The sequence below is a fragment of the Rhinoderma darwinii genome, chromosome 1, assembly GCF_050947455.1.
Source record: "Rhinoderma darwinii isolate aRhiDar2 chromosome 1, aRhiDar2.hap1, whole genome shotgun sequence".
NCBI classification, from domain to species: Eukaryota; Metazoa; Chordata; class Amphibia; order Anura; family Rhinodermatidae; genus Rhinoderma; species Rhinoderma darwinii.
In genome coordinates this window covers 26,821,489-26,846,989 of record NC_134687.1, presented here as the reverse complement: position 1 = coordinate 26,846,989, position 25,501 = coordinate 26,821,489, and the positions used below count along the sequence as shown (strand labels likewise).

The 25,501-nt window shown below is 40.1% G+C and overlaps 1 protein-coding gene across 1 annotated transcript; it reads left to right on the top strand.

Moving 5' to 3' along the window:
- The first annotated feature begins 220 nt into the window (after positions 1-220).
- Positions 221-24,647, top strand: LOC142723108 (transmembrane emp24 domain-containing protein 11-like). The gene is made up of 5 exons (XM_075848924.1): positions 221-353; positions 9,648-9,748; positions 10,100-10,225; positions 19,695-19,841; positions 24,498-24,647. The coding sequence occupies exons 1-5, from the start codon at positions 221-223 to the stop codon at positions 24,645-24,647; spliced, it is 657 nt and encodes a 218-aa protein (XP_075705039.1).
- Positions 24,648-25,501: the final 854 nt, after the last annotated feature.

The following is a 25,501-nucleotide window of genomic DNA, read 5'->3' as shown; positions in this document are numbered from 1 at the left end:
TTATTATACATAAACATATTATCAGTATCCATTCCCAGAACATTTCATCGATGTCCGCCCATCAGCCCTTATTACTTGTAGTAGATTAATCATTAACTTGGACTATATGAAGCAGATGGATTTTCCCATGAGAATCAATACCTGAGTGTTGAGTCTCAGTGTAGATGACGGTCTCCACCACCACGTGTCTGCTTTCATTACATTCATGTTGTAGGTAGACATGGACGTCATGGTGACTCGACTAGTATTCATTTTCTTTTTCTGGTCAGTGGTACATTCCATGTACTATCAATCTTTTGAAAAAGAAGAGAAATGTATCATAGAAGACCTCCCGTCCGACATGTTGGTCACAGGTAGGATGAGAATGTTCACTATCATGTCATTATTATAAATATTAGGTACAGTATGTGATTATTTATATAATTTTTATAAGTTGTAACTTTTTGAAAAAGTTTTTTTTTTTTTTTGTCATATGGAGATAACATTTAATGGAAATACCAGGACCAATATCATTATCACGCAAACCTGGGCTCATTAGAAGGCCCACTGGGCTTAGGGGTCGGTTGATGGGGACCTGGATAAACAAGCTCTATGCTAGTCAAGCCGAGGGTAGTTAGGATGCCTACTGTGACTCTGTTACCTATGGTCCCACATTCCCTAGGCAGTACAGGCAGTAGTCATAGCTAGACAATATGACTAGACCTAATTTTGTTTTCTTCAAAGGGTTTCATGTGGGTCAGGCTTTTTATATACTTAATATATACCTGGCTATGTGTGGCACAAGGATGTGCCATGAAAGAAAGTTCTTAACATTATTGTTCAAAGTAAAGCAGGGGCGGACATATCATATGTGCAACCAGGGGCCCAGCAGGCAGAGGGGCCCACTGCAAACTTAAAGGCATAATAATAGTGCCCCCTACTGTACACTAAATTGCATGGAAGGGACTATACTAATGACTTCCATCCATGGCTTACAATTATTAGTATAGAGACAGAACAGTGAGGGATTTTCTGGAGAGTGAAGAATGAGGTGCTCTATGATGTGCACCCCCATCATTAAATTAACAGTTGGAAATATAGGGGTCCATAGACCCATCCCTGAAGTGAAGGAAAGATAACAATGTATTTTCTGTAATGGTTCATGAAAAATGGATGCAGTGTATATATACCGGTTAATGTTTCCGGCCATGCATGGTTCGAACCATAGAAGATCTCCTTTTGATGACGTCTGCCCAAAAATATCTTGTATTAAAGGGATTGTTTTATCAAGACAACCTCTTTTTTTTAAATTGAAGCCAGCCTGGTGATCAGCTGATTGTCGAGGGTCCAGCTTTATAAACCCCCAGTGATCGACTGTGATCGTGGACGGACCTGCTGTCCATGTAATACCGAGCCTGCATGATCCAGAGCCACACTTTGTTATGGGATCTCCCCTTTATGATGTCCATATGCCATATGGACTGTGGTAGTCTTCCTGAGACAACCCTTTTGTCACTGTCACCCTAATTTTTCCAAAAATTGCTTTTTCTGTAAACCACTTCTCTTTGCACTGACCTCCTGGTGGGTATTTACTGTGTGTGTATTTTTGTACATTTGTATTGTTGCATGTATTTGCATGTATGTGTCAATGATCCCTTATGTTCACATATATTATGTCCTGTTGCCTTTACTAGTTAAACTTGATGGACATATGTCTTTTTTCAACCTCTCCGCTCCAATTACTAATTCCAAAATTGACTATAAGGGTCCTGTGAGTACTTGAGCTGGAGCTGTTCTTTACTCTTCTTCTTTTTTCTTATTTATATACAGTAGAATCAATATTCAAATGTATTTATTAAGAATCCCTTTTACACTAAACACTGTCGTCTAAAGGAATCCTATTGTTTTCAATGGTAATCCATATTAACTTAAAAGGGACCAAAAGGCCCCTTTTTATGCCTGAGGTCACCTTTTGCCTGACGGAGATTTATATTGTAGCATGCAACATGCTGTTAACAGTAAAATCAATCAATATATTATGAACACAGGCTAATCCGGCTTCAGGAACCCTCAGTGATCGGCTGTAATTGTCCAGGAAGCTTCCCCTGACCATACATTCCACCTGCGGTGGTCCCTGCAGGTTATTCACATGAATGGATGGGCCATTAAAGACAATCCTTGTGAGCAGCTCTCTAGCTCATAGGGTGATGTCCCGAGTGGGGGAACCCCATCTTTATGACATGCTTATGTACTTATTGGGCATACGGAAATGAATGGTGTAGGAAACGGATTCCACTGATAAGTGTGAATGAAGCCTCACAATATCGCAAATGGCCTTACAGATGGCAACAATTAGTTTAAAATAGGACAGGTAAATATATAATCTACATACAAGTATTCTACATTACTATAATACCACATTACTATAACACTACTACACTACTAGAATAATACATTACTATAATAGTACATTGTTATAATAATACTACATTACTATAACAATACTACATTACTATAATACTACATTACTATAATAATACTACATTACTATAATACTACATTACTATAATAATACTACATTACTATAACAATACTACATTACTATAATACTACATTACTTTAATACTACATTACTATAATAATACTACATTACTATAATACTACATTACTATAATAATACTACATTACTATAACAATACTACATTACTATAATACTACATTACTATAAGGGCATGACCACACATGGCGGAATTCCTCCGCAACTGTCCGCATCAATGCCGCACCTAATCCGGGTTGCGGATTACGGCTGCGGATCTGCACAAAATGTGCAGAAAATTGATGCGGACTGGCCGCTGCGGACTGCAGGAAAAGTGCTTCCCTTCTCCCTATCAGTGCAGGATAGAGAGAAGGGACAGCACTTTCCCTAGTGAAAGTAAAAGAAATTCATACTTACCGCCCGTTGTCTTGATGACGCGTCCCTCCTTCGGCATCCAGCCCGACCTCCCTGGATGACGCGCCAGTCCATGTGACCGCTGCAGCCTGTGCTTGGCCTGTGATTGGCTGCAGCCGTCACTTCCACTGAAACGTCATCCTGGGAGGCCGGACTGGAGACAGAAACAGGGAGTTCTCGGTAAGTATGAACTTATATGTTTTTTTACAGATACATGTATATTGAGATCGATAGTCACTGTCCCGGGTGCAGAAACAGTTACTGCCGATCGCTTAACTCTTTCAGCACCCTGGACAGTGACTATTTACAGACGTCTCCTAGCAACGCTCCCGTCATTACGGGAGCCCCATTGACTTCCTCAGTCTGGCTGTAGACCTAGAAATACATAGGTCCAGCCAGAATGAAGAAATGTCATGTTAAAAAACCAATACGCTCCGCACCACACATAACATGTGCATGACAGCTGCGGACTTCATTGCGGAACTTAGAATCTCCATTGAAGTCAATGGAGAAATTCCGCCATGAGTCCGCAACCAGTCCGCCACTGCTCCGCAACAGACAGAGCATGCTGCGGACACCACATTCCGCTCCGCAGCCTATGCTCCGCAGCGGAATTGTACGCATCGTGTAAACGAACACTGCGAAATTAAAGTGAAAGTCAATGGAGAAACGGCTCCGCTGCGGATTAACGCTGCGGAGTGTCCGCAGCGGAATTTAAGTGAAAATCCGCCATGTGTGAACCCGCCCTAATACTACATTACTATAATACTACATTACTATAACAACACTACATTACTATAATAATACTACGTTACTATAACAATACTACATTAGGGCATGACCACACATGGCGGAATTCCTCCGCAACTGTCCGCATCGATGCCGCACAGAATCTGCGTTGCAGATTCTGCAGCGGATCTGCACAAAATGTGCAGTACATTGATGCGGACTAGCTGCTGCAGACTGCGGGAAAAGTGCTTCCCTTCTCCCTATCAGTGCAGGATAGAGAGAAGGGACAGCACTTTCCCTAGTGAAAGTAAACGATTTTCATACTTACCGGCCGTTGTCTTGGTGACGCGTCCCTCTTTCGGCATCCAGCCCGACCTCCCTGGATGACGCGCCAGTCCATGTGACCGCTGCAGCCTGTGCTTGGCCTGTGATTGGCTGCAGCCGTCACTTACACTGAAACGTCATCCTGGGAGGCCGGACTGGAGACAGACGCAGGGAGTTCTCGGTAAGTATGAACTTATATGTTTTTTTACAGATACATGTATATTGGGATCGGTAGTCACTGTCCCGGGTGCAGAAACAATTACTGCCGATCGCTTAACTCTTTCAGCACCCTGGACAGTGACTATTTACAGACGTCTCCTAGCAACGCTCCCGTCATTACGGGAGCCCCATTGACTTCCTCAGTCTGGCTGTAGACCTAGAAATACCTAGGTCCAGCCAGAATGAAGAAATGTCAAGTTAAAAAAGCAAGACGCATCCGCAGCACACATGACATGTGCATGACAGCTGCGGACTTCATTGCGGAACTTAGAATCTCCATTGAAGTCAATGGAGAAATTCCGCCATGAGTCCGCCACTGCTCCGCAACAGACAGAGCATGCTGCGGACACCAAATTCCGCTCCGCAGCCTATGCTCCGCAGCGGAATTGTACGCATCGTGTAAACGAACACTGCTAAATTAAAGTGAAAGTCAATGGAGAAACGGCTCCGCTGCGGATTAACGCTGCGGAGTGTCCGCAGCGGAATTTAAGTGGAATTCCGCCATGTGTGAACCCGCCCTTACTATAATAATACTACATTACTATAATAATACTACATTACTATAATACTACATTACTATAACACTACTACATTACTATAATACTACATTACTTTAATACTACATTACTATAACAATACTACATTACTATTATAATACTATATTACTATAATACTACATTGCTATAATACTATATTAATATAACAATAGTACATTACTATAATAATACTACATTACTATAATACTACATTACTATAATAATACTACATTACTATAACAATACTACATTACTATAACAATACTACATTACTATAATACTACATTGCTATAACAATACTACATTACTATAATAATACTACTCCATTACTATAACAATGTTACATTACTATAATACTACATTACTATAATAATACTATGTTACTATAATGACTACATTACTATAATAATACTACATTACTATAATAATACTACAATACTATAACAATGCTACATTGCCATAATAATACTACATTACTATTATAATACTACATTACTACAACAATACTACGTTACTATTATACTACATTACTTTAATACTACATACTATAGCAATGCTACATTACTATAGCAATACTACATTACTATAATAATACTACATTACTATAACACTACTACATTACTATAATACTACATTACTATAACAATACTACATTACTATAATACTATATTACTATAATAATACTGCATGACTATAATAATACTACATTACTATAACAATACTACTTTACTATAATACTATATTACTATAATAATACTGCATGACTATACTAATACTACATTACTATAATAATACTACATTACTATAATACTACATTACTATAACAATACTACATTACTATAATAATACTACATTACTATAATACTACATTACTATAATAATACTACACTACTATAATACTGCATTACTATAATACTACTACAATACTATAACAATGCTACATTGCCATAATAATACTACATTACTATAATAATACTACATTACTATTATACTACATTACTTTAATACTACATTACTATAGCAATGCTACATTACTACAACAATACTACATTACTATAATAATACTACATTACTATAACACTACTACATTACTATAACAATACTAAATTACTATAATACTACATTACTATAATACTACATTACTATAACAATACTACATTACTATAATAATACTACATTACTATAACAATACTACATTACTATAATACTACATTACTATAACAATGTTACATTACTATAATACTACATTACTATAATAATACTACGTTACTATAACAATACTACATTACTATAATAATACTACATTACTATAATAATACTACATTACTATAATACTACATTACTATAACAATACTACATTACTATAATACTACATTACTATAACAATACTACATTACTATAATACTACATTACTTTAATACTACATTACTATAACAATACTACATTACTATTATAATACTATATTACTATAATACTACATTGCTATAATACTATATTAATATAACAATAGTACATTACTATAATAATACTACATTACTATAATACTACATTACTATAATAATACTACATTACTATAACAATACTACATTACTATAACAATACTACATTACTATGATACTACATTACTATAATACTATATTACTATAATAATACTGCATGACTATAATAATATTACATTACTATAATAATACTACATTACTATAATACTACATTACTATAACAATACTACATTACTATAATAATACTACATTACTATAATACTACATTACTATAATAATACTACACTACTATAATACTACATTACTATAATACTACTACATCACTATAACAATACTACATTACTGTAATAATACATTACTATAACAATACTACGTTACTATAACAATACTACATTACTATAATAATACTACATTACTATAATAATACTACAATACTATAACAATGCTACATTGCCATAATAATACTACATTACTATAACAATACTACATTACTATTATACTACATTACTTTAATACTACATTACTATAGCAATGCTACATTACTATAACAATACTACATTACTATAATAATACTACATTACTATAACACTACTACATTACTATAACAATACTAAATTACTATAATACTACATTACTATAATACTACATTACTATAACAATACTACATTACTATAATAATACTACATTACTATAACAATACTACATTACTATAATACTACATTGCTATAACAATACTACATTACTATAATAATACTAGTACATTACTATAACAATATTACATTACTATAATACTACATTACTATAATAATACTACATTACTATAACTATACTACATGACTATAATAATACTACATTACTATAATAATACTACATTACTATAATACTACATTACTATAACAATACTACATTACTATAATAATACTACAATACTATAACAATGCTACATTGCCATAATAATACTACATTACTATAACAATACTACATTACTATTATACTACATTACTTTAATACTACATTACTATAGCAATGCTACATTACTATAACAATACTACATTACTATAATAATACTACATTACTATAACAATACTAAATTACTATAATAATACATTACTATAACAATACTACATTACTATAATAATACTACATTACTATAACAATACTACATTACTATAATACTACATTGCTATAACAATACTACATTACTATAATAATACTACTACATTACTATAACAATATTACATTACTATAATACTACATTACTATAATAATACTACATTACTATAACAATACTATATGACTATAATAATACTACATTACTATAATACTACATTACTATAACAATACTACATTACTATAATAATACTACAATACTATAACAATGCTACATTGCCATAATAATACTACATTACTATAACAATACTACATTACTATTATACTACATTACTTTAATACTACATTACTATAGCAATGCTACATTACTATAACAATACTACATTACTGTAATAATACTACATTACTATAACACTACTACATTACTATAATACTACATTACTATAACATTACTATAATACTATATTACTATAATAATACTGCATGACTATAATAATACTACATTACTATAACAATACTACATTACTATAACAATACTACATTACTATAATAATACTACATTACTATAATACTACATTACTATAACAATACTACATTACTATAACAGTACTACATTACTATAATACTACATTACTATAACAATACTACATTACTGTAATAATACATTACTATAAAAAATACTACATTACTATAACAATACTACGTTACTATAATAATACATTACTATAATAATAATAATACCGCTCGGTGAAAACTTAACGGAAATTTGCATGTTTGCTCCGCTTGCTTATTTTAACAATCCAGTTGTCTAGTTTAAGTGTTGCTAAATGCAGTCTGTCTGCTCAGTTGGCAGCGTTTGGCAGACACAAGAATATCAAGATTGGTCAGCCCCTTTTTAGATAATGCCACAGTGCCCTCTGTAGATAATGCCACAGTGCCCTCTGTAGATAATGCCACAGTGCCCCCTGTAGATAAATCCACCCCCCTAGATAATGCCACAGTGCCCTCTGTAGATACTGTCACAGAGCCCTCTGTAGATAATGCCACAGTGCCATCTGTAGATGCTGCCACAGTGCCCTCTGTACATAATGCCACAGTGCCTTCTGTAGTTAGTTACACACACATGTCCATATATGGATAGTGATGTCAGGGGCTTCCTGGAGCAGAGTGCTAGTATAAGCTCTGCTCTGGGACGTCATGAAGGAGTGCCGGCGCATTCCTCCTTCGGCCTGCTCTCTCCTCACCCAAGGGAGCTACGGTGATCTAGAGGAATCCTTCTTTGTTTGCAAGGAAACTATGTGAATTTGGCTCAAGGGCCATAGAAAGGCTTTGAAGCGGGAAACAAAGACCAGGCCCTTATACCCCACTGGAGGCCCATTTTGGTATATAGGGCCCCCTCTCCAGTGAATGCTATAGCTTTTTAAATATTTGAGGCTTCCATGCTACTTGGAAAATAAGCATTACAGAATTTCCAGTGAACTGTCGGTGTAAAGAATGGACATCCTGGGTCATCCAGAGCGAGAGATGTTCTTTGTAGCCTCCCCCTTTGCTCTGCCTAATAGATGATGTTATTAAAATAATTAACACTTAATTATCCAAAAAGGTATTTGAAGATGTATTTTCTAAACCATGAAACACTTTTAGGCCTCAAACACACGACCGTAGTGTTTTTTACTGTCCGCAAATACGGATCCGAAGTCATCCGCAAGTCGACCACATATCTGGCACGCTGTCCGCAAATACGGTCCGTAGTGCCTCCACAGTGCATCCATATTTACAGAAAAAAGGAAGGGTACAAATGATGTTACCAACAAGTCTCAACCCCATGAAAAGTTCCCGTGATCGCTCAGGCGCCATTTTCTTGGGGAATCTTCTGCCGTCGCATAGCAACGCTTCCACAATTACAGACAGCTAGAAATGCAAATCTGTAGCCGTTCGCAATATTGCATGCACCCATAGACTTCTATAGGCGAATCTGTGCCGCAATTGCGAACCGGAATAAGATGTTCTATATTTTGCGGATCATTTCTACGGCCTGGACACTCATCCGTAAATATACGGGAAGCTGTCTGTGGCCTATAGAAATTAATGGGTCCATAGACTGAAATTATGAATTAAAACTATGGATGTGTGCAGGGGGCCTTGGGTGACATAAGATTCTTGTGCAGTGATGTCATTAGTCCCAGTCTGAGGGCTCTGGGTAATCTGAATCCTCTCTTGCTACATCTTTAGTGCCAATTCTTCCTTTGTAGGATAGTAAATTCCCTAATGATAAAAACCATGCTCTTTTTATTGGTTAAGGCCGTTACAAGATACAGAAGTGGGATATGGGTCAACATGATTTCTTGCCCTCAGCTCCAGGCCTGGGAATGGTTGTGACTGTCAAATCTCCAAATGAAGAGGTAAATATGCTGCAACATACCCAGTACCCATGTTCCTTACTTGAATATGGAATCAAAAGAGTTAAGATATGAATGTAATAATGAGTATACCACTGTTGTGCATGGGCTGTGTCTGGTATTGCAGCTCATACCCATTCAAATGAATCCTGTAATACCAGTCACAGCCTAAATACTAAAGTGGCGCTGTTTTTGGAAGAAAGCAGCCATGATTTTTTACTCTCATACAACCACTTTTATTTAAAGTAGGTGAAGGAATTTTTTTTTTTTTTTTAATTGGGCTTATTTGGTAAATTCTTGTATCTTTTACATTTTATATATGTCTTGAATGTATTGTCAACTCTATATTTACAGATATTGCTATCAAAATTGTATGGACCGGATGGAAAATTTATGTTCACCACCCATTCTGCTGGGCTCCATTATATATGTCTAGAGTCAAATTCCACGAACCTAATAGCATTTGCTTCCAGTAGATTGGTAAGTATCAAGAGATAAGTACAGGATACATAGACATCATGCATCCTGCCTTGTCCAACCAGAAACCGGGAGATGGCTTATTTATTAGTTATGCCCCCTCCCCCAGACTATGAAGGCCTAAAGGGGATTTTACACTGGGGAATTATAGGGCAGACAAGCGTTCGCATAACGCTCGTTGCCGATAATTGTCCTGTGTAAACAGGGCAGCGATCAGCAGATGAACGAGCAAACGCTCAATCATCGGCTGATCATATAGTTTTAAAAAGTAAAATATTATCGTTGCCGGCAGCACATCTGCCTGTGTAAACAGGGAGACGCACTGCCCACATGATAATAATGTATGGGGACGAGCGATCGGTGTAATGACCGCTCGTCCCCATCAATAGCTCCGTGTGACAGGAGCAAACGAGCGCCGATCAATGACCTTTCTCGTTGATCGGCTCTCGCTGCACTGGCCAAAATCGACCGGAGTAATAGGGGCTTAAGGCTTGAGGTTGTTTTGAGCTTTTTTGCAACTCCTGAATGCCAAAAACACTACACTGAACTGAGAAACAATGTCGGACTGGCCAAACAGAGGACAAAAGGATCCTCCGATGGGCCTAGGCACTAACACAATAATGAGCCTTAAAGGTCCAGCGGAAGACAACCCAATTTGGAGCTCTTTGGAGCCAATCACTTGCCACTAGGGTCTATTTATTATGGGATGATTCACAAATTACCTATTAGAACTTATTGACATGTACATGTTGTATATTAATCAAGGGGACCCTCAGAATCATCTCCTCTGGTGGGCCCAAGGAACCCCTGTACGAAGCTGTTGAGAGATATGACACTTTTGCATAAAGAACATTCCTCATTTCGGCCCCTTCTCAACATTTCACGAATCGTTTGGTAGGGTCTGTCCTAGTTAGATTCCTTTTGAAGATGTTTTTCTTTTTACCATTGCAGCAATTGTCATTGAATTTATGATTTATTCATTATTTTATTTCTGTCCCTTTTTTAACACCAACATGTTTACCATCTAGATTCCTATAAGGCTATGTTCACACGGCAAACAAAAAACGGCTGTAAAATAGTTAATAATTTCAAGGCAAAACAGCCTCTGATTTTCAGCCGTTTTTTAGGCATCAAGCGTTTTTTGATGCGTTCTTTACGGACATTTTTGGAGCTGTTTTTTCCATTGAGACAATGAAAAACAGCTCCAAAAACGCCTCAAGAAGTGACATGCACTTCTTTTTTACAGGGCGTTTTTAAAAAAAATGCCCCGTGGGAAGGAAACGCCGTTTTCCCATTGAAATCAATAGGCAGAAGTTTAGAGGCGTTTACAGCCCGAAAAACAACTGAATATAAGCTGTTTGTACATACCCTAAGGCTATGTTCACACGCAGAAACAAAAACGTCTGTAAAATACGGAGCTGTTTTCAAGGGAAAGCAGCCCCTGATTTTCAGCTGTTTATAAAGCATCAAATGTTTTTTGATGCGTTTTTTGGATCTGTTTTTTTATTGACACAATGAAAAACAGCTAAAAACGGCTCAAGAAGTGACATGCACTTCTTTTTACGGAACTTTTTTTATGCGCCATTTTTTCAAACGGCCGCGTAAAAAAAACACCCTGTTGGAACGAAACGATGTTTTTCCCATTAAAATCAATGGGCAGATGTTTGGAGGCGTCCAGCTGCTATTTTTCAGGCATTTTTTGAGGCGCTTACGCCCTGAAAAACACCTGAAAACACTGCGTGTGAACATACCCAAAGCCATTTTTTGTTTAGCGTGTGATCATACCCTAAGAATTTGTGCACACACAGGTAAAGTTCATAGAAAATTTGACCTATCTGTATGTTTTTGGAATGTGGAAGGAAACTGAAGTATACTGAGGAAACACATTTGTCGTATGGATACGTTATGGAAAGCTAGTGCTTCCCGCATTTTGCCGTATCCATACCACAAATGGTGGACACCGGCTCAGAAGCTGAGTCGGTGCCACCATCCCCGGGTGTCGGCTGCATGTTATAGCGGACATCAATATGAGAGACTAGACATGGACCGCACATCCACTTGTAATACATTGATCCCTAGCTGTTAGGCAAAAATTTATAAACATGAACGAGGTTCTTTGTTAATATTTTGATCAAATTGTATAAGCCCACTTGCCACTTCACGGCGACCTCTCAAAAAGTGCGTCCCTACTCTACTGGTTGTAGCACCGCATGGCGGTCGCTGCCACTGCAACACCACTCCTGCAGAGGGAGTAACCCAGGGGCCCAAAAGCACCCATGCTGCCAGGCCACACCAAGCCTCCTTGGCTCTGAGCCATGTTATAGCTGACACCCTGGGGTAATGGCGAGGACCGAAATTAGCTCCGATCCCCACCATTAACCCCTTAAATGCAGCGATCAAAAGAGATCGCTGCATTTAAGGTCTTTGCAGCTTATCGGCACACCAACAATGAAATTGCCGGGGTGCCGTGGCTGAAAAGGCAACCAGAGGCCTAACACTGGCCTTCCTGTGTGCCTGGCACGGAAGACTTTCAGGCCCCAACCGGAGGCGGGGCCTAAAAGGCTTCCGTAGCTGCCTGCAAGATGGTGCCGGCTCAGGAGCTGAGCCGGCGTCATCAGTGGTGGATGTCAGCTGTATGTTACCTGTAACGGAAGGAACCGGAGCTAGCTCAGATTCCTGCCATTAGCCCCGTTAGATGCAGCGATCGCTGCATCTTTGTGGTTGGTAGCAGATTGGCAGCCCTGCTATAGCAGGGCTGCCGACTGCTGCTATCGCAACAGGAGGCCTAACAGTGGCCTCCTGCTCTGCCATTACGGAAGACAATTAGGCCCCGCCCGGAGGCGAAGCCTAATCGGCTTGCTGTCATTGAATGACTGACATATCTCATACATTGCACTACACAGGTAGTGCAATGTATTAGAAAAATAATCTGACAGTTGGACCTTCAAGTCCCCTAGTGGGGCTAAAGAAAAGTGTAAAAAAAAGTGAAAAAAAGTTGTAAAAAATATAATAAAAGTTTCAAGTAATAAAATAAAACACAATCGCCCTTTTTCCCTTATCAAGCCCTTTATTATTGAAAAAAATAAATAAACCATACATATTTGGTATCGCCGCATCCGTCACGACCTGAACTATAAAAATATTATGTTATTTATTCCACACAGTGAATGGCATAAAAACAATGCCAGAATTTTGTATACACCCATTGAAGAGGTCTTGTAATGCCAAAACAGTGGAAACCCCCTACAAGTGACCCGATTTTTGACGCGACAGCCCTTGAGGAAATTATGTAGGGGTATAGTAAGCATTTTGACCCCACAGGTTTTTTACAGAAATTATTGGAAATAGGCCGTGAAAATGAAAATCTACATTTTTTCCAATAAAACGTGGGTTTAGCAAAAAATTTTTTCAGTCCCACAAGGACATAGACCCAATTCACACGGATTTTGATCTGCCTGCATGACGTTTGCCGTGTTTTTTGCTTTGTTTTTTGCCCGCGGCCAATTGATGTCAAAGGGAGGTCAGAGACGTAAACGCCCGAAGATAGGGCATGTCGCTTCCTGTATCCGTGAGACGGTTTTTCCGCTCGCGGGAAAAAAACGCCTCCATCTCCCATTGAAACAATGGGAGGTGTTTTCGGACATTTTTTTTGCGTGTTTTCTGACGTGGTTTCCACATCAAAAAACGTGTCAATAAACTCTGTGTGAACAGGGCCTGAAGGAGAAAAAACACCACAACATTTGTAAAGCAATTTCTCCCGAGTAAAACAATTCCCCACATGTGGTCATAAACGGCAGGGCTCAGAAGGGAAGGAGTGCCATTTGACTTTTGGAGTGCAGATTTTGCTGGATTTGTTTTTGGTCACTATGTCGCATTTGCAAAGCCCCTGTGGGATCAAAACAGTGCAAACCCCCCAGAAGTGACCACATTTTGGAAACTACACCCCTCAAGGTATTCACCTAGGAGTGTAGTGGGCATGTTAACCCCTCAGGTGTTTTGCAGAAATTAGTGTGCACTCGCTGTTGCAGAGTGAAAATGGGATTTTTTCCATAGATATGCCAATATGTGGTGCCCAGCTTGTGCCACCATAACAAGACAGCTCTCTAATTATTATGCTGTGTTTCCTGGTTTTAGAAACACCCTACATGGGGCATTAGTCTTTTGCCTGGACATTCGACCAGGCTCAGGAGTGAAAGAGTACCATGCGAAATTGAGGCCTATTTTGGCGATTTAAAAAGTATTGGTTCACAATTGCAGGGCTCTGATGTAAAATAATAAAAGAAACCCCTGAGAAGTGACTCCATTTTGGAAACTACACCCCTCAAGGCATTTATTAAGGGGTGTAGTGAGCATTTTCACCCCACAGGTCTTTTCCATAAATGATTGTGCTGCGGATGGTGCAAAGTAAACATTTTAAGTTTTCCCTAGATATGCCATTTCAGTGGCAAATATGTCGTGCCCAGCTTATGCCACTGAAGACACACACCCCAAATTAAAAGGGTTCTCCCGGGTATGACGGTGCCATATATGTGGAAGTAAACAGCTGTTTGGGAACGCTGTAGGGCTCAGAAGGGAGCGCCATTTTGCTTTTGGATCGTGGATTTTGGATGGTAGTAGTTTTGTTTGGAGTTTTACTGGTATTTCAGTTTATAAAGTGGGGGTACATGTAAGCCGGGCAGAGTACATCAGGGCATTGTCAGGTGGTATAATAATGGGGTAAAATAATCCATAGATGTGTGTTACGCTGTGAAGAATCTTTTCTGCACAGGCCAGTGTCGCACTGATAAATGTACTTTCTTATCCCCCTTTTGGTCCACACTTGCAGTTTGGGAAACGGATATGTTTGGGTCCTCCCGTTCCTGGTTCCCTAATTTTAGGGCCTTGATAAAATGCCTCTTGAAACAGAAGAAATGTTCCCCTCTGATCTGCACAGTTGCATATTTTTTTTATTTCCTGACTTATTGGAGCCTTAACTATTTTATTTATGTATGGTGGCAGCTAGAGGGCATTATACTGTGTGGGGGCAGCTATTTGATATTATACTGTGTGGGAGGCACTATGGGAGCATGATACTTTGTGGGCTGAACCGGGTGTGTATGAGCGGGGTTTGGGTGGGAGTAGAGGTGTGGCTTAAAAGAAAAAAAATTGACGCAACATGCTGCATCCGTTGTCCCTCTTTGTGATACTTGAAAGTTGGGAGGTATGGTTAAGGGAAAGTGCTTAGTATGCCTTGTCTCCTGTTGCAGACAGAGCAGCGGGGCAGGGCTTCTGTTGCAGCCAGATGCATTACAGCCAGAGAATAGTCTGAGCAGAGGTTTAAAGAGAGAAGTGACTGTTCTCCCAAAACAAGAGAAAAACTATTTTTATACTTCTCACAGTTCTTATTTCAATATGATACAGGACATTATCTAGAAGGAGATATTATTGTTCTAAATGCGTATTAAATTAAGCAACTTTGGAAAAAGTCCCAATTAAAAAAATCTCCTACGTTTTTTTTTGTCTACAACTCCTATGTAGATCCATGTGTCTCCATGGTTACAGACTACAATACATGTGCAAAAACCTGTGCAAAAGATAGCAACGACTATACACGCTTGAATGCCAGTGCAGTGCACCCGACGAGTAAGGGTATGTTCACACGCTTAACAAAATACGTCTGAAAATACGGAACTATTTTCAAGGGAAAGCAGCCTCTGATTTTCATCCGTTTTTTAATCAAAGTGACGGTTTTTTCAATGACAATGAAAAACCAGTCCAAAAATGGCTCAAGGGTGAAAAGGTTTTTACAGGATGAAAATGAGGCGTAAAATAACGCCTCGTCGGAACAGAACGCCGTATTTCCCATTAAAATCAATGGGCAGATGTTCTGCTTCTGATTTTTCAGCCGTTTTTAAGGACGTTTGCGGCCCGAAAAACGGCTGAAGATAGCCCGTGGGAACATACCCTAAGGATATGTGCACATGACCTCTTTTCAGACGTAATGGAGGCGTTTTACGCATGGAATTACGCCTGAAAAGACGGCTCCAATACATCGGCAAACATCTGCCCATTGCTTGCAATGGGTCTTACGATGTTCTGTGCAGACGAGCTGTCATTTTACGCGTCGCTGTCAAAAGACAACGCGTAAAATTACGCCCGCGGCAAAGAATTGCAGGACACTTCTTGGGACATAATTGGAGCCGTTTTTCATTGACTCCATTGACTCCAATGAAAACCAGCTCCCATTACGTCCGTAAAAGACGCCGCGAAAAACGCGTGCACTTGTAAAAACGTCTGAAATTCAGGAGCTGTTTTCTCCTGAAAACAGCTCCGTAATTTCAGACGTATTTGGCGTTGTCATGTGAACATACCCTTACAGTGTATAGCCCAATCCACATGTGGGGCTAGAATAAAAATAACACCACAGACCAAAAATGAAAAGAACAAGTACTGAATAGCCCAAAATAATTCCCATAAAATAAGTATTTTATTAGATATAGTTTAAAAAGTAAGTAAAAAACAAGTCCCACAATGACAAAAAAGGGGGCACCAGTCAGTTATTATATCAACACCATGGACATTGCATATTTAAAAGCATGACATGATATACCCAGTGAAAAGCAATTATAACATGGCCATACAATATAGTTCTGAAAGCCTCTCGCCCAAATGAAGGCTATGACCTGAAACAGGCGATGGACGCCATTTCTGTGGTTTAGTACAACATGGGTATGTACCTCCTTCCTATTCCCTGATATGCTAGTTATTCTTACCTGACTGATGTACTTTTGCATTTTATTGTATGGCCATGTCAAGCCAGAAACTGTACGGCCTGTGTAGTCGGACCCTGCATTCATCCCCCCTCCATCTGTGCTCTACTTCATACTAAGACACATCTGGTAGGTTGTCAAGAAGTAGGGGACAGATAGTGGCAATATGATTGCAGAATCAGACTACATAGGGTTTGTTTGTAGTCTGTTACCATGGTTACATGTAGGTCCGCATAGAATCTGAAAACACCAAACAATAAAAGATTTTTAATCACAACTGTTTGCAAAGATTCTTCATGTTTCCATTTAAATGCATTAGAACAATACAAATTTGGTTCCAAATGAAGGTAGAGAAGGGGAAAAATTGTTGGAGTTTTTATTTTCCTTTGGCAGGATTTTGTAGATTTATTTTTAGTTTAATGAGTGAATGGCGATGAGTCTAAGCACACAAAATTACAATCAATAAATACTCTGAAAATGAATATCACTGAGACATGAGGTACTATGTGTCTCATGCCTCACAAAAGACACCAGATCCATTGGATATTCGTTTAGCTCCAGATTTCTTTTTTCTATTTGGATCTTATTAACATTTCATCACTATGTAAGATTTGTGTTTTAGAGATGACTAAATGTAGAGAAATCCGTGACAGCTGTTAACCATCCATTATCAAATAAGGACGTATTAAAAGTGGGTAACGCTGAAATTTGTTTAATCATTCTCCGCAGGAACATAAAATATTTAGACTGAGATTTTACTGAAACTCTAACAGTCAAGCAACCGATCCACTTATGAGTTAGACAATTTCACACTCCATTTTCCCAGGAGCCTGTCGGAGAGACTGCGCTAAAGTGGATGTGATCACGCTTCAGAAATGTAAAATTGAAGTAATTCTGCAAGACGCGTCAAATATCTGAACACTATCTGCCAGATTATTCTGCTTCACTGATGTGGAGAATACCAGCACAGAGAGTAGGATAGTCATCAGTAGCAGAAGGCAATGCATTACAGCCCCATGTCACCTTCTATATCCCGTCACTGTGTAGTGGAGGGCAGTCCCAGCGCGTATCCCCTCATTACACTGATCAATGTCAATCCAAAAACATCTACATCAAGATGTCTGTACGGATCGTTAGGATGTCATAGACAAGGCTTGTGCGATGCTGTAAGTCTGATGATGTCTCCATATTTTGCTAGCTTAAAGTATTTCCAATAATGTAGCAGAAATGAATTTGTTATTAGTTTCCTTGGGGTTGCATCGTTTGTCATTATGATGAATTTAAAGATGTAATCCCATCACAGAAAGTGATGGCATATCACTAGGATATGCCATCACTTTCTGATCAGTGGTGGTCCAAAGTCTGGGGCAACCACCGATCATGGGAATGAATGGGCCCCGTCGCTGCTTGTTATTGCACAGTGGCCATCCGCTGTGCATTGAAACATTTAAGTGAATGGTGCCATGCTTCAGTTCTCTGCACAGCCGGTGGTTGGTAGCGTCCTTTTACCGGGAACATTTTTGAAAGGGACACACTACTAAAGTAGTGCTGCAGCCCCTTCAATCTTAGGATCGGAGACCCCTCCGCTACATAAGAATACACTACTAATATTGAGCTTTAAGTTATGCCCCCGCTTTAGATTTATAAGGCCATATAGATTTAATAGTGGGGAGTATGCCACCCAAGACCAATCTCTATTAACTTAGAGTGAAGTCAGCGCTCCCTCTGGAAAAATATTTAATTACATGAATGTAAATAAGGACTCCTTGACCGCGTACTCTGGCAGTAACAAATGATGGTGGGGAGTCATAGTGACATGTCAAAAGTTTTGATCGGTGGGGGTCCGAGCACTGAGACCAAAACGAAGCAGCAGAAGTGCTCGTGTGAGGGCTGAGCCGCTTCGTTTCTGTTCGGCTTTTTCTGGAAATCGATGTAGCAATGTACGGGCTCAATAGAAAGTCCATGGGCCTGTACACCGATACAGAAAGCCAAACAGAATCTAAGCGGCTGAGCGCTCACACGAGTGGAGGTCTCAGTGATCGGACCCCCACCAATCAAAACTTCTGACATGTCACTATGACATGTCAGAAGTTTGTTAAACGTTTATTTACCCTTTAAAGTTTTTCAGTGAGTGCAGAGACTCTGAACAGTTGGCAATAGGCAGGAATAGGAGGAAAGAGGAGTCTGATCAGGAAAAATAGGCAATTTTCTACAACAAATAATTCTACAAAGCTTATTATCTTTGCATACATCATTGATTTATGGACCTTGGTCATAAACCTTTGATTGGGGTTCAATCGATTCTAAACAGGCCTGTGTTATTTCCGTTCACCAGAGGAGATCAAGTTGTGAATGTGCAGTTTATCCCCATTTCAATGGATGGAGAACGGGATGGTTCCTACTCAATGGGGCAAAACCATGGTGCGAAAACCCCTTTAATAATAACATGGTAGGCTGAGGTGGGGAATGACGCAAATTTATCTCCTGCTAAGCTACTACTCTTCTTCTACTCTTCTGTTCTACTAAACAGTCATTGTATTTCCCCCATGAAAATATTTTTTCCCATGGCTCTAGTCTTATGACCACTTCTCAAGGAAAGTCTAGGTAATGTAAATCAGCCTTACTAGAGATACATTCACGAACAATGATCCAACATGGCGGATAACAAGTGCTATCTATGGTAATGATGCCACTGACTACCGACATATTTCTTTCTTCCTCAGAGGGTTCATCTGGACGTGCAGGTTGGGGAACATCCCTTGGATTATGTAACTGTAGATCCAAAGGACAAAGTGAAGGAAGTCTCATATGGTCTTGAACATCTTCGAGGAGAAGTCGATCATATCATGAAAGAGCAAGAATATCAAAGGGTAGGTGTTATAGCCTTACTTGTAACTACAGATTTAGAGGAGCTCTCCCGGTAATATACATATGGACAATAATAGGCCAGTGCCGTTTCGTAAATTTGATCTATGACGTCTCATAGGACCATACTGGTCTACAGAAGATAAGCAGAATACAGCCATCAGCTCATCTTCGGGGACCTGTTATGGGTGGTCCAAACCTGATAACCCCCTTTTAGATAATAACTTCACTCTAGAAGCAAATTGTGAATCATTCCATAAGACTGACTCTTTGTTACACTCTGGTTTCTACGATATCCATGGAAAACAGCCAACCAACCAACCAACCAACCAACTAGATGGCGTAATTCACCTATAGCACCTGCCTTTCCCATGAGCTTGGTTAGGGTTGAGGTACTCAGTTGGTCCCAGGACTTTGGGGCCTCTATTTAGCCCGGTAGATAACGTCAGTTGAAGGGGATTCAGACCATAGGGAGGTTGACGTTACGGTTAACATGGGTTAAAGCAGTAAAAATCTAACTCACGTACTAAAATAAGACAGAGTCAAGCAGTTAAGGGTTCGGAAACGGTGATGTAGCAGACCTGGGTGCATGGTACAGAAGTAGTAGTCAGTGAGCAAGTCGGGAAGTCCAGGTAGTGAGGTAGTCAGGCAGTCCAGGATTAGGTAACTGTGATGTAGCAGAGCTGGGTGTGTGGTACTGAGCAGTAGGCTGGAGGGCAGTCAAACAATCTAGGATTTAGGTAAAGTGATGTAATAGAGCTGGGTGCTTGGTGATGGGCTTGCACTCAGGAGGGTAGTCCATCAATCCAGGGTTAGGGTATCGTGATGTAGCAGAGCTGGGTGCAAAGTACAGTAGTCAGAAGTGTAGTTTGGAAATCCAGGGTTAGGGTACGGTAAGGTAGCATAGCTGGGTGTGAAGTACAGAAGTAGTAGTCAAGAGGGTAGTCAGGCAATCCAGGATTCGTTAACAGGAATGTAGCAGTGCCGAGTTTGCGGTACAGGGAATTATCCAAGAGAGTGGGGACAGATAGAGGTTACAAATAATATTCAAGTTCAGGATAGCAAACCAGGTTATGGAAAAAACACTGGTAACTGGCACTAAGGCCAGCGGGAAAGGGATTTAAATAGAGCGCCTAGGATCTGACTAGTCTGGTGGCTCTCCCGACATGCTCCGCCCGACATTGCTGCCAGGCCCGTCGAGAGACTCATTCCAGTGGCGGCGCCTAGCAGGGAGAGACTGCACTGGACCATGGCAAGGTGAGTACATGTGATTGGCTTTAGGGCTTATTCAGACGAACGGGATATACGTCCGTGCAACGCACGTGATTTTCACTTGCGTCGCACGGACCTATATTAGTCTATGGGAACGTGCAGACAGGTGTGTGATTTTTACACTGCGTGAGTCGGCAGCGAAAAAATCACGACATGTGCGTTCTTTGGGCGCATTTCGCGCATCATGCACCCATTGAAGTCAATGGGTGCGTGAAAATTACTCATGCCACACGGAAGCACTTCCGTGGGACGCGCGTGATTCGCACAACAGCTGTGAAAAGGATGAATGAAAACAGAAAAGCACCACGTGCTTTTCTGTTTACAAACATCCAAACTAAGTGTCATAATGATGGCGGCTGCGCGAAAAGCACCCAGCCGCGCATCATACGGGGCTGACACACGCAGCTGTCTAGTGCCTTTTGCGCGCGCAAAACAGCACTTTTTTTGCGCGCGCAAACGCACACGCTCGTGTGAATCGGGCCTTAAAGTGAGCTCAAAATTGGGGTTATTGTCTGCTGGTCATTTGGTGGACTGGTCCGAATGTATGAGTATTGCAAGGTTAAGATGTTTTACTCCATGGATACCTAGTGAGTGGAGAAGGTTGGGGGAAGGGGCACTTATTGATGACTTCTTCTTAGAGACCATTCAAACAAAATCGAACGGAGAGATTATGAGCGATGGAAATACACACCCCAACTATGTGCCATACGGGGGGAGCTGACAAAATGAGGAGGATCAGGGCCATGCCCTATTGTAAAGATTATCACGATACACATATTTCTAGACAGATAATATAAAACACAACTGTTAACACCTAGAAATTGTAACATAATGTAACTTAAAAAGTAAACACTTAAAGGAAAGTTCTATTTTCCGTTGACTTTACCCGGAGGCGTAGCTAAGTTCTCCAGCACCCGGGGCAAAGATTTAGTTTGGCAGCCCCCCCCCTAAACCTCTTCCTCGAGCATAAAGCCATTTGTACATTTTACAAGCAATATAGTTGTATATACAGCACCAGAACAAAGCTCATTACATATATACAACACCAGAACAAAGCTCATTACATATATACAGCACCAGAACAAAGCTCATTACATATATACAACACCAGAACAAAGCTCATTACATATATACAGCATCAGAACCAAGCACAGTACATATATACAGTGCCAGATCCAAGCTCAGTACATATATACAACACCAGAACAAAGCTCAATACATAAATACAACACCAGAACCAAGCTCAGTACATGTATACAGCTCCAGAAACAAGATCAGTACATATATAGAGCACCAGAACCAAGCACAGTACATATATACTGCCAGATCCAAGCTCAGTACATATAAACAACACCAGAACAAAGCTAACTGCATATATACAGCACCAAAACAAACTCAGTACATATATACAAACACCAGAACCACGCTCAGTACATATATACAAACACCAGAACCACGATCAGTACATGTATACAGCTCCAGAAACAAGATCAGTACATATATACAGCATCAGAACCAAGCACAGTACATATATACAGTGCCAGAACCAAGCTCAGTACATATATACAATACCAGAACCAAGCTCAGTACATAAACACAACACCAGCACGAATACAGCTCAATTTAGTGCAACCCCTGCAGTATAGGTTTGCACTAAATTGTATACAGCTCCCAGCATGGCCCAAACAATGATAAGGATATGCTGGGAGTTGCTGTTTCACAAAAAAAATAAATCATACCACCCATCATCTTGCTGCAGATCATACAGTGACTACAGTGCTGATTAGAGGCAGAATAAACATTTACATTAAGTGACTCACCACTGACGATCTCAGATTCTAGTTGTTCTTTTCTCTTTTTTTCTCCATCCGGTCAAGACCTCTATGATGACTTCTCCCGGCCACAGCCCATTTCTGCAGTTTGCAACTCAGATGTCTTCAGCTTCTCACTGTTCAAACATTTCTGCACCTATAAACAAATATAAAGTTATCATGGTGCCAAACATTTAAATATTCTTAAATATAATAGCACTATACACTGTACCTCTAATTATAATAGCACCATAAACTGTCCCTGATTATATTAGCACCATACACTCCCCCTCTAATTATAATAGCACCATACACTGTGTCCCACACACACACACACCGTGCCCCCTGTAGATAATGCCCCCCAGATGTCTTCAGCTTCTCACTGTTCAAACATTTCTGCACCTATAAACAAATAGAAAGTTATCATGGTGCTAGACATTTAAATATACTTAAATATAATAGCACCATACACTGTCCCTGATTATAATAGCACCATACACTGTGTCCCACACACACCGTGCCTCCTGTAGATAATGCCCCCATAGAGCCCCATGTAGATAGTGCGCTACATAGACTCCCCTGTAGATAGTGACCCCCATAGAGCCCCTGTAGATAGTGTCCCACATATAGCCACCCCTGTAGATAGTGCCCACATAGAGCCACCCCTGTAGATAGTGCCCACATATAGCCACCCCTGTAGATAGTGCCCCACATGTAGCCCCCCAAGTAGATAGTGCCCCACATATAGCCCCCTTGTAGATAGTACTCCACATCTAGCCCACAACTGTAGTTAGTGCCCTACATATATCTCCCCCTATAAATAGTGCTCTACATGTAGCCCACCCTTGTATATAGTGCCTCACATATAGCTCCCCCTATAGTGCTCCATATATAGCCTACGCCTGTATATAACCCCCCTGTAGATATAGCCCAACCCTGTATATAGTGTCCAACATACAGCCCACCCCTGTAGATAGTGCCCTACATATATCTCACCCCATAAATAGTGCTGCACATATAGCCCACCCCTGTATATAGCCCTCCATGTAGATAGAGCCGACCTCTGTATATAGCCCCCCCTGAAGATAGAGCCTGCCCTGTGTAGATAGAGCCCCCCCTGTACAATAGAAAATGTCACTTACATTTTTATTAGGATAAAAAAAGATAAAATTTACATACTCACCTTAATCCCGTTCGCACGCCATCCGGTGTCAATGCAGACCTGCTCTCTTCTGACATCCTCGCACCGCTTGCGTCTATGAAAGGCGCTGTTTGGTAGGACACAGAACGCACCCAGACTTTCATCACCTACAGTGCAGGAGGGTGTGGCGACGGCTGGTTTCAGTGGCGCCGCCGCCCCCTCAGAGAGGTGCATTCCTGGCGCCCCCCCCACCTTCCCTCTTAGTTACGCCTGGGGCACATGCCCCGCCTGCCCCCCCTAGCTACGCCCCTGACTTTACCGTCTACCATGACCTTGTATGTAAAGTGCTTTGTTTCCAATATAAGTTCCTCAACATTTCCATATATAGATGTGATGATACATATCACAAAAATAATCCTCTATTCTTTTCGGCACAGGAACGTGAGGAGTACTACAGACAGAAGAGCGAAGACATGAACGGCAATGTCTTGTGGTGGGCGATCACACAAACCTTCATCCTCACGACTGTGGGCATCTGGCAAGTCAAACGCTTGAAAGATTTCCTTATAGCCAAGAAAGTTGTATAAGAATGACTAAAATCATGTCAAATAAAATGTTCAGGTCACATGATCAATCCTGCCTGTCTCATTTAAAGGGGATGTCCACCATGGATAAAGAGAAGTAGTCATTAAACCAGAAACCACATACCGTATAGTAAGGACCATTGTAGTACTGTGCACGTGTTGCCCGACAATGTCCACACTTCTGTAATGCATACATACGTGCATCTGCATATCCCATAGATGTCACAGGCAGCACAGGGAAGCCTGCCGCCGGCTGTCTGCTTACACTGCTTATTGTACAATATATTCCATATATCAAAATTATTGCAGATAAAAAAGTGAAGCCAGAGACATAACTATTTCATGTGCCGGGATTGCAGTCACATCTGGGCCCTGGTGTCTGAAGGTGCCCAACTGCCCGTCTGCCACATAAGAGGGCACCTGTACTATTAATGGCATTTGATATCCTGATGGGTCCTGGTAAAGATTTTGTATTGGGGCCCAGCAGTGGCGGATTAAGTGTACCATGAGACCTGGGCTGTTGACACAACTAGGGCCCCCTCCTTCCCCCTTACAGGCAATCCAACTCCCCAACCTGCTGACACTGTACCCATCAGTGCCACTGACCTGACGGATACAGGTTTTAGCACTAGATACAGCTGCTCTGTATTCAGGATATAAAGCAGCTGTATCTCAAAAAGTTAAAATAATTTTTAATAAAAAGTATTTAGAAAATTGCACCAAACACTGATACACTGTTTTATTAAAGAAAAATAAATAAATAATAATAACAATAATAATAATAATAAAACAAATTGTAACACCTCTCTTTAAAGTGACATGTCATACTGATATGTCAGAACTTTTAATCGGTTGGG